Consider the following 11,979-nt stretch of genomic DNA (forward strand, 5'->3'; position numbering starts at 1 on the left):
GTGTGCCCACCAATGCAGCTGTGTCCCCACCAACAAAGCCATGTGCCCAGTGCCCACCAATGCAGTCGTGTGCCCACCAATGCAGCCATGTGCCCACCATGGAGCCTTGTGTCCACCTTTCAGCCGTGTCCCCAGTGCCCACCATGGAGCCGTGTGCCCACCATGCAGCTGTGTGCCCAGTGCCCACCATGGAGCCTTGTGTCCACCTTGCAGTGGTGTGCCCAGTGCCCACCATGCAGTTGTGTGCCCACCATGCAGTCGTGTGCCCACCATGCAGTCGTGTGCCCACCATGCAGTCGTGTGCCCACCATGCAACCGTGTGCCCACCTTGCAGCTGTGTGCCCAGTGCCCACCTTGGAGCCGTGTGCCCACCTTGCAGCTGTGTGCCCAGTGCCCACCTTGGAGCCGTGTGCCCACCTTGTAGCTGTGTGCCCAGTGCCCACCTTGCAGCCGTGTGCCCACCCTGCACCATGGTGCCTTGTGTCGACCTTGTAGCCTACCTGTGGAGCCGAGGAACAGGAGAGCCGTCCAGGTGATGAGAGTGCAGCGGGGGAACACAGTGCTAACAGCTTTCATTTCAATAGCCCCGCCGCGCAACGTCATATATAGCCCTGCCCCCTGGCTGGGGAACTTTGATAGACAGATCACCCGTCCAATCCCAGTGACGGGTGATCTGTCAATCAAAGTCCCAGGACCAGGGGGCGGGGCTATATATGACAGCGAGCGGCGGGGAACACGGCTATTGAAATGAAAGCAGTTATCTCTGTTCCCCCGCTGCGCTCTTAACACCTAGGCGGCTCTCTCTCTCTTCCCCCTCTCTCGGTGATCGCTGGGAGCAGGACTCCCATTTAAAACACCCTCACTGAAGGCACCTTAACCACATGAGATAAAGGGAAAGGAAAAGGAAAAAGAGATGAAAGATTAGGAAGTATAGGATAGACCCATGTTGGTAATGTAGTTATTTTTGCTATTCATGTATATGTAATGTTGTTTGTATTTTAAATGTGATCCTTTTCTGTGTATGTTTTTTGGAAATGTATGTAAAGTATATCTGTGTTTCTTAAAAAACTTTGAATAAAAACAAATGAAAACAAAAACACCCTCACTGCTCGCCCCCCCCCCCCCCGACTCCCAGGCAGCCCCTCCTCGCCAGACCTCAGAATTCACTCGCAAAATGCGAGTGGATTTTTGAGGGCTGTGTATATATATATAGTACTAACTACGAACAAGGAATGAGACCATGGGAATGAGCTGATCACTCACTCACTGAGGACATTCATCGTGATTTGTCACACATTTTTTTCAGTTGCACAAAACATCTACTACTTTTTTTGTGTATTTATAGCAGTTTAGTCCATTTCATTTTATTGTTCTTTGTGTTTTTTTGTTTTTTCTTTTTGTGCATTGTCAATTTCGTTTTTATTTCACTCTTTTTTTGCTGTCTGTTTTTCTCTTTCTTTGAAAAAAAAGGTAAAATAATGAGGCTAATGAGTGGCTGTTTTTGGCACAAGAATAATTCCTGAATAGATGACAAGAGTGTCATTTAAAGCCCATTGCATCCTTACAGAGACACTGTCAGCTTGCCCAAATATGAAGTACAACATTGTGTGTGTATATATATATATATATATATATACACACACACACACACACACTTACAAATATGCATAAGGTCCCTTTTGTTCTAAATGTGGTTTTCCTCCTGTTAAAATTGCATCTGGATTTGTAACATGGAAAATCCAAAAATATCTATAGACGGGACTTCCAGGTACGATCCAGTTGTCATAAGCAATAGTTCCTTCCTCGATGACAGCTTCCTAATACAAAAAAATAACAAATACTGAGATGAGATGTTTAATAAATCAAGATAAGAATAAATGACTTTCAATACCGATCTCCAGTTCTCAACCTACTGACTTTTGGGGGTATTTTGAGTGAAACACACCACATCACTTTCTAAAATGTGTAGGTTACAGAGGAGTACCTGATTTACAGTCATATAAAAAGTAAGTACACCCCGTAGAAATGTTTGCCTTTTTTGTTGACTTGACAGATATTTAAACAAGCAAACACTAGGTTCTAATTTTAATCCATGCAATATAATTGAATAAAAATACATAAAACTATTTTTCTTTTCAGTCATTCATTTAACAAAATAATCTGTAAAAGAAGGTGGTATTGCCCTGTTAGCAGATATGTGTTTTGCGTTGCTGTCCACTAGTCTGGAATTTACCACTCAACTATGTAAATTTCATTCAGTTTCAAGATATTTGCACCCCACAACATTTTAATATGATTTAAATCAGAGCTTGGACTAGGCCAGTCCATAACCCTTATGTTCCTCTAAAATAATACAAATAAAATAAAACTTGCAGCGCTGAAAACACCAAAGAGTCCAAACAGTAATCAACTCTAACAAGTAAAAATAATCCTAGCAGCTAATTAGCTGCAGGATTGCTTTTACAGGAAGTGGAAGGGGGTCCCCCCTCCTGCTACCCTCAGATGCCTTTCAGGCTCTCCTGTCCCGTCAAGGAGCCCGGCATCTGACCCGGCACCTTTGCCGGCTTATCAACAGTTCATCAAAAGTGTAATAGGTTGTTAGGAAATGTTATGTGTAATTGATTCTCCTAGAACACCTGACGGTGCTCCCTGCATGTTGGACCACTCTATGTAGCCAGGCTGTAAAAAAAAGTCTGACAAAGGTGGTATTGCCAAACTCGGGAGGATTAGCAGAATGTATTATGGGGTGTAATTGGAAGTATGCATCTGCTGTGTGTAAGAAATAATTTGTTATTATGACAATTTTGTGTAAAAAAATAAATACAATTATAATTTCTAGGATTCCTAGAATTGTGGGCAAAAATTACACTTTCAAAAAACTCGCCATGCCTCTTACTAAATACCTTTGACTGTCTACTGTTTAAAAAGGGGTCATTTGGGGGATAATTGTACTGTCCTGACAGTTCAGAGCCTCAAGAAATGAGATGGGCCATCAGTGCATCAGGTGTGATCAATTTTCAATGATTGGCACCATAGCTTGTAGACTCTATAACTTTCACACAGACTAAATAATATCCACTAATTTGGGTTATTTTTACCAAAGATGTGTAGCAGTATACATTTTGGCCCAAATTTATGACAAAAGTGTTTTTTTTTTCCAGACTTTTTTGCTCACCCAGTGGTGATTAAATACCACCTTGGGTACAGTGTTGCATGACTGAGTAATTGGCATTCAAAATGCAAGAGCACTAAAAGCTGAAAATTTGTCTGGGGAGGAAGGGGGTATTAGTGCCCTGTATTGAAGTGGCTAAAGATGCTTTCTTTATTTTTTTTCAGCACTGCAGCTATTTGCATGTGACTCTAAGGCCCCATACACACGAGAGGATTTATCCGCAGATACGGTCCAGCGGACCGTATCCGCGGATAAATCCTCTCAAGGATTTCAGAAGATTTCTATGCGATGGCGTGTACACACCATCTCATTGAAATCCGCGCTGAAATCCTCTGGCGATGACGCGTCGCGCCGTCGCCGCTATTATGACGCGTCGACGGGCGCGACGCTGTCATATAAGGAATTCCACGCATGCGTCAAATCATTACGACGCGTGCGGGGAATCCCTTTGGACGGATGGATCCGGTAAGTCTGTACAGACGAGCGGATCCATCCGTTGGAATGGATTCCAGCAGATGGATTTGTTGTGCATGTCAGCAAATATCCGATCTGCTGGAATCCATCCCAGAGGAGATTTCTCCGCGGAAACAGATCCGCTGGCGTGTACACACCATAGGATCTATCCGCAGAAACCCATTTGCTGGGATTTATCTGCGGATGGATTCTATCGTGTGTATGGGGCCTATGTAAGAACAGCACAGAAAGACAATTTTTAGGAAGTACCTATTGCATCCCCATAACTGCCAATGAAACAAAATAAAGTTGATTTACTAAGGCCAACAGGCACTGTTCACTTTACAAAGGAAATTGCACTTTCTGAGCGAATGAGGTGAGGCTCTGCTGACTTCCAACATCCATTCATCCAATTATGGGTAAGTAAAAATGCTTTTTACAGTATGTTACTTGCACCTGATTTGGTATTTTTTGCAAAGTGAAACTGCACTACATTCACTAAGCTTTGAGGAAAATGTCTTTGCACAGCTCAATCTCCAATGCTAATTGAACAGTCTATTTCTGTTTTTTTAAAATTAACCCCACTGTGCTGGATTTTCTTTCCTTCAGAGCTCCTTCACAGTTTGCCCAAGTCTATTCATGTGTATGGTAGGTGTAATCCTCACTAATTTATTGTTAGCTTATGTATATTGTATGTGACCACTGTCAAACATTTTTTTGTAAACAACCCCATGTGCATTTATTTTTTTTATTTAATAAAGTAAAGTAAAGATAGAATGGGGTGCATTACTTGAAGGAATGAATTGAGTAAAAAGGTTAAACTGAGCTGGATTTCTAGATCTTCATTTTCACTGCTGTTAGTATAATTACATTTACTACTACAACTACCATTGCTGCTATTAGCTGCTATTACTGTTACCTCTGTTGTTACTAATTTGGCTACTCCAAGATAGTGGTAATTATTTTCTATGTATTAAAAGACTAAATAGTCTTGGCAACCAAACATAAACCAAACATAAGATTAGACAGGTGATGGTCCATGCTAAGATTGAGACAACTCTACATTACAGAGTCCATAAGTGCCAGAGAGTATGCCAGCCTTGGATCGATGTTTAATTACCTCGTTATTTTGATACAACCTTAATGGAGCCTTTGCAGCCTGACCTCTCTTTTTCACATTCCTGAGTGCTATAAATTAGAGAACCTACCCACCCTAATCCCCTCTTCTCTTCCCCCCCATCTACTACACTGTTATCTTTAAGGGGGCTATCTGTCCCATCAAAACCCCAAGCTATGGCTGAGGAGGAAAGGATACCCACCGCCTTTCTTATTAGTCTTGATATCTTTAATATATGAATATATGAACATTTTCAATGTTATTTACCAAGAGTTAATGTTGTCAATAACGCTACGACTTGTTTTGTATTGTACTAGGCAACCACAACCCAGGTACCATTATATGATATTGCTCCCTGTGCGGAGACGATTGTTGTACACGGTTGCACAATCTGCTGTTAAAGTGATGCATTGATTTTCTCGCTTAATAAAATGTTTAAACAAGAAAAGAAAAGAAGACTAAATAGTACCTATAAGGTACGGAGTCTGTTAAATGTTAAATAACTCATATGAAAATCATAAATTAAATATTCAGTTAACACTGAAATAATACACATATGTTTAAGGGTTGAGGTATGTTGTATTTTATTTAAATGCACTCTACAATAATGCTATTTAAATTATAATAATGTAACACAGCCATAGGAATAACTGCAAAATATATATACAGTTGTGTTCAAAATTATTCAACCCCCAATGCTGTAAAGGGTTTTAGGGAATTTAGTGTACATTTGTAATTGTATTCAGAATGAAATCCTACAAGGACTTCTTAAAGAACCATATGCAACTAAAATTACATCAATTGGTTGTGTAATACAGTAGTAAATGTTTATTTTGTGAATTCTTCATTTACACAATTATTCAACCCCTTAAAGACTAGAACAGAGGTTCATTGAAGTGTTTTCAATCAGGTATTGAAAACAACTGTGGATGTCAGGGAGCAGCAATAAAGCCTAATAAGCACCAATCAGGCAGCTTTAAAATGACTGTGATACTCAGCTCCTTCTAGACATTTACTGGTGTGGTTACAAACATGGTGAAGTCAAGAGAATGGTCCGGGAAGACAAGAGAATAGGTGATTACTCTTCACAGGAAGGGCAATGGCTATAAGAAGATTGCAAAGATGTTAAACATACCAAGAGACACCATAGGAAGCATCATTCACAAATTCAAGTCAAAGGGCACTGTTGAAACGCTACCTGGTCGTGGCAGAAAGAAGATGCTGACTTCGACTGCTGAGCGCTACCTGAAGCGTACAGTGGAGAAAAGTCCCTTTGTGACTGCTGAGGAACTGACAAAAGATTTGTCAGATGTGGGTACTGAAGTTTCTGCTCAGACAATACGGCGCACACTGCGTAATGAAGGCCTCCATGCCAGAACTCCAAGGCGCACCCCCTTGCTGTTTTCAAAGAATAAGAAGAGTCGACTGCAGTATGCAAAAATCATGTGGACAAACCACAGAAGTTTTGGGATTGTGTTCTGTGGACTGATGAAACAAAATTAGAACTGTTTGGGCCCATGGATCAACGCTATGTTTGGAGGAGGAAGAACAAGGCCTATGATGAAAAGAACACCTTGCCTACTGTGAAGCATGGCGGGGGGTCAATCATGCTTTGGGGCTGTTTTGCTTCTACAGGTACAGGGAAGCTTCAGCGTGTGCAAGGTACCATGAATTCTCTTCAGTACAGGAGATATTGGATGACAATGTGATGCAGTCCGTCATAAACCTGAGGCTTGGGAGACGTTGGACCTTTCAAAAGGACAATGATCCCAAGCATACCTCCAAGTCCACTAGAGCATGGTTGCAGATTAAAGGCTGGAACATTTTGGAGTGGCCATCGCAGTCACCAGACTTAAATCCGATTGAGAACCTCTGGTGGGACTTAAAGAAAGCAGTTGCAGTGCGCAAGCCTAAGAATGTGACTGAACTGGAGGCTTTTGCCCATGACGAATGGGCGAAGATACCCGTAGATCGCTGCAAGACACTTGTGTCAAGCTATGCTTCAAGTTTAAACGCTGTTATAACTGTAAAAGGATGTTGTACTAAGTACTAAGATTGAATGTCAATTGGGGGTTGAATAAAACTGATAATGATGTGAGCACAGAAAAGACATTTGTGGTTATTTCATTATAAATGTTATGTTATATTTGTCTGACCTACATGTGCCTCTTTGATTTAATTGTAAGCAGGATGACAGGATGATCAAAATCAATTTCAGTGGGGGTTGAATAATTTTGAATACAACTGTGTGTGTATATATATATATATATATATATATATAGATAGATAGATAGATAGATAGATAGATAGATAGATAGATAGATAGATAGATAGATAGATAAAGTGAGCGCTAAAAGATATACAGATGCTAGCACAAAAAGTGTGACTATATAACTATAGAACACTATGGAACGCTTTACCAACCAGCGTTCGGTTGGAGGAAAACCACCTGACTTTCAGAAAACAGATTAAAACTCTGCTCTTTTGATGTCATGAGACACGAAACATCAAGCGCCCAGAGGCGATTCAGTTCGCATGTGCCGCGCTATATAAGTTTTTCATTCATTCATTCATTCATAACTCCCTCTATAACAAACAAAAACCTATGGGTGCAGCGCTATAAAGTGATTAATTCATTATGTAATTAAAAAAAATCCAAAAATGTATGATACAGTCCAAGAATGTGATGTGAACACAGTCCTTGACATAAAATAGGTATCCACTGTGCATAAATGATCTACCAGATGTTAAACACAGTTCAATTATGCACTCACCGCCATTACACTCCACCAGGTGTAATGTAGACAAAATCAACTTCAGTGAGCCTCCACCAACATATACACTTACCAGGGGTCTCAGTCACCGACCTGACTCCTCTGCCTGAGCCTAACTCAGCTGCGGGTTAGGAAGAAACATTGGGCTGGAGGGAGAAAAATCAGGCTTGCTTCATCATAGAAACCAATCAGCTTCAAGGTTTTATTGCCAAAGCTTAATTGAACAATCTGAGGTTAGAAGCTGATTGGCTACCATGCATAGCTGCACCAGATTCTGAGTGCACCAGTTTTAGTAAATCTACCCCATTGCCCTTATTGTATTAGGCAGTAAGTACACATCGGGAGAGATTTACTAGGACTGGAGAACTCAGAATCTGGTGCAGACGTACATGGTAGTCAATCAGCTTCTAACCAGCTTGCTCAATAAATATATGACAATAAAACCTGGAAGCTGATTGGTTTCTATGGAGAAGCTGCACCAGATTTTGCATGCTCCAATTTTAGTAAATCCTCCCCATCATTTACAAAAAAAACAGCTACTCTTTAAATACTTTAAATGATCACAGAATTAATGATGATTTAAAACTAAGACAGATTATATTGTAAACCCTGGATCCAGTTAATACAAATAGTTATCAAGAGGTTTCATGTACTGGTATTTGTAGGTACCAGTTAGCAGAAAGCTGTTAATATTTATATCACGCAGGATGTTTGCTATATCACCAAGTGTTGGAATAGGAAGAAATAATAGGCATACTGTACCTTTTTTATTGTATTACTAATGATTAAATCTCCCCCAGGAAACAAGACTCCTCCAAGGATAACCAGTAGTCCTCCTACCACAGATCCCACTACTAGCCAGCATGTTTTATTGCAGCACATGTTGTTTTGTTAAAGTGAATCCAAACAGGGTAGAGAGACAAACTGAAAGGCATCAGTCCTTTATATAGTGAATTTTTGTACCATGATAGATAACTCCCCCATTACCAGTAACTACAGTGATAAAGAAAATGATATCTGTTATTATGGACCAAAGTTCAAGAAACCACAAGTCTATGATAAGATAATAGGTTTTCCATACACAATAGTTTACTTTGTTACATTGATTTTTAAAGGTACAGTATACAGTCATAGCATATGTGGTTAAAAACAGTATCCAGTTTGTGTGTAAAATATCAGCGTGTAGTTTTGCAAAAAATGTAAAAGCACCTTTGTGTTTTTAGAGGAGGGGTGGCATTCTGTCTAAAGCTAGCCATGTATGTTACAATATGATTGTACTATATACATTAGAACAACCAACAGCTTTTTTACTGTAGAATTTGTTTTATTGATTATTAAGTCAAAGATTAACCACTTAAAGCGGAGTTCCAACCACAATTAGCATTTTTTTTAAATGTATGTCCTTTCATCCTGCTTTTTTATAATATAAATCTGGTCACTTACTATTTTACAATCCGCTGCCGATCCGCATAGATATTCAAAAAAGATAGTTTATAAAACTATATCTACACTGTTGTCATTTTGCTTGTGGGCATTGTGAAGCCTACAAGCACTTACTTCCTGGAAGTCTTGGATGGGGAGTGATAATTGGACAGCGCACTGCATCCTGGGAAATGATGACACACATTTCCCAGGAGCATTAGAGGGAGATGATGTCAGAATCCTAGGTGGTTTCAAAGGCAGATTTTGTGGGACCGCATAGCAACAGGCATTTCCAGATGAGTAAAAAAACATTTTTTTTTTCTTTTTTAGTCGTAAGCTACAGTTTAAAGCAAAATAGTTTTTTTGATGGAACCTCCACTTTAATGCCTACCCACCCACATTGAATAAAAATATAAATAATAGTGCGCTATATTACAATGTGTTGGTGAAAGAATGTGAATCAAAAAATGTGTAAGGCTGCCAGCACAACATGGAAAAACTGTGAAACAAAGTATAAAGAAAAAATGCGACGCCAATAGAAACACAAATGCCCGTTGTGTTTCTATTGGCGCCACATTTTTTCTTTCTACCCACCCACATTGTACTGCAGGCGAGCGGCAGCTGTAGGCAAAGCGATGTACCCTTATGTTGCTGCCTTCTCCTGGGTTTAGGGCGCAAAAACGTGCGCCCCCTGCGTAATTCCCGCTGTGATTGTACACAGCGGGAGCCTGCCAGCAAGTCCCAGGCCAATGATTCACGGCCGAGACCTGCTGATTGGCTGTGTGTAAACTCAGCGAGAGCTCTGTGTTGGTAAACAATTCAGATCTCTGTCCCGAGGGAGGAATCTGTAAATTGTACATCCCTGCAAAGCAGGCATATAAAACTGAAGACAATATCAGAACACTGCACACACATTACACATAGTTAGGCAACTTTTATCACCTTAATCGCCCTAGATGTTAACCCCTTCCCAGCCAGTGTCATTAACACAGTATTAGTGTACAGTATAATTAGCGATCACTGCTGAGTGAACATGATTAGCCACTTCAGCCCCGGAAGGATTTGCCCCCTTCCTGACCAGGCCATTTTTTGTGATACAGCACTGCGTTGCTTTAACTGACAATTGCGCGGTAGTGAGAAGCTCTACCCAAACAAAATTTACTGTATTTATTGGCGTACAACACTCACTTTTTTACCTTGAAAATAGAGGCTAAACTGTGCCTAAGTGTTATACGAGGGGGCTGTGGAAATTTTGTTTTCCCGAAACTTCCCTCTAAAAATTAGGGTGCGTGTTATACACGTGTGTGTGTTACATGCCGATAAATACGGTATGTCCCTTTTCCCCCACAAATATAGCTTTCTTTTGGTGGTATCTGATCAACTCTGCGGTTTTAATTTTTTGTGCTATAAACAAAAAAAGAGCGACAATTTTGAAAAAAACACAATGTTATTTACGAAAGTCAAATCCACTTTGCGCTACAAGTGCAAACTACAAGTGCAAAGTGCAGTCACTGTAGATCCAAAGGGGTAGATCTGAAATGAGGGGAAGCTCTGCCGATTTTATCATTTAATCACGTGCAAGCTAAATTGCTGTTTTTTTATTTTCCTTGCATGTCCCACTCGGATCTACAGAGACTGTACTTCCAAGTGCACTTTCAAGTGCATTTTGCACTTGTAGTGCAAAGTGGGTTTGCCTTTAGTAAATAACCCCCCATATGTTGTACTTTTTGCTATAATAAATATCCCCCCCAAAAAACGAATTTCTTCATCAATTTAGGCCAATATATACTCTTCTACATATTTTTGGTAAAAAAAAAATCGCAATAAGCGTATATTGATTGGTTTTGCGCAAAAGTTATAGCGTCATTTTTATTATAATTTTTTTTACTAGTAGTGGCGGCAAACTGATTTTTATCAGGGCTGCAACATTGTGGCAAACAGATCGGACACTTTTGACACTATTTTGATACCATTGACAATTATACAGCGATCAGAGCTAAAAATAACCACTGATTACTGTATAAATGTCACTGGAAGGGAAGGGGTTAACGCTAGGGAGTGATCAAGGGGTTAACTGCATTCCCTAGGTGTGCTCTAACTGTAGGGATGTTGGGATTGAATGGGGGAGGAGACCGATCAGTGTTTTTACTTAGTAGTAACACACAACCTGTCTCCTCTCGCCTGAAAGAACCGAGATTTGTGTGTTTACACACACACATGCCCGTTCTTGTTCTGTCACGAGCGATCATCGCAGGTGCCCGGCGGACATCGCGCCTGCCGGGCACGCGCATCGGCTTCGGGGACACGGATGTCTATAGTGTCTTAAAGAGGGGACGTATACAGTAGCTACGAAGATTTGCGCAGCCGTGTCAACCTGCCACAGTTTAACTGTGCCAGTTGGTCAGCTAGTGGTTAAATTAGGAAGGAAAAGTGGCAGTTAGGGTCAGATTGACTGTCACACTATTGCAGCCCCATTATAAGTTACTGATCACCTCCATTAGTAGTATAAAAGAAAGAAAGTTCCAATATGTATACCATCATTTGTAGATGCTATAACTTTCACGCAAACCAATAAATAAACACTCATTGGGATTTTTTATCAAAAACATGTAGCAGAATACATTTTGGGCAAAATGTTTGAAGAAATTAGATTTTTTTTAATTTTGTTTATTGGATGTTTTTATAGCGGAAAGTAAAAAATATATATATTTTTTTTTTCAAAATGCTCAGTCTTTTTTATATTGCCAAAAATATAAAACCTAGTGGTGAGCAAGTACCCCCAAAAGAATGCGCTATTTAAGTGAAAAAATTATATAAATTTGGTTTGGGTGTATTACTGGGCAATTACCCGTTAAAGTAGCGCAGTGCCGAATAGCAAAAAATGGCCTGGCCATGAAGGGGTAAACTCCTCCGAAGCATTAATCACTGCTTAAAAATTGCTAATTCTAGTGGTTAACAGCCATTGATTTAATCACTGGAGATTTGCTACAGCATTGGGTTGTGTTCTGCTACAAATCACTCTCTTTCAGTGATTTGTAGCT

At 40.2% G+C, this 11,979-nt stretch overlaps 1 protein-coding gene across 1 annotated transcript in view; it reads right to left on the reverse strand.

Annotated features, from left to right (window-relative positions):
* The window catches only part of CD36 (CD36 molecule), a 72,695-nt gene extending 64,251 nt beyond the window's left edge, over positions 1–8,444 (reverse strand). The window contains exons 1-2 of the mRNA XM_040343454.1: positions 8,279–8,444; positions 1,660–1,817 (exon numbers count right to left, since the gene is read on the reverse strand). Coding sequence (XP_040199388.1) covers positions 1,660–1,817; positions 8,279–8,398 — 278 coding nt within the window. The 5' untranslated portion in view covers positions 8,399–8,444. The remainder of the gene's footprint in view (positions 1–1,659; positions 1,818–8,278) is intronic.
* Between the last annotated feature and the right edge of the window lie 3,535 nt (positions 8,445–11,979).

This window comes from Rana temporaria, chromosome 3, assembly GCF_905171775.1.
Source record: "Rana temporaria chromosome 3, aRanTem1.1, whole genome shotgun sequence".
In the NCBI taxonomy this organism is placed as follows: Eukaryota; Metazoa; Chordata; class Amphibia; order Anura; family Ranidae; genus Rana; species Rana temporaria.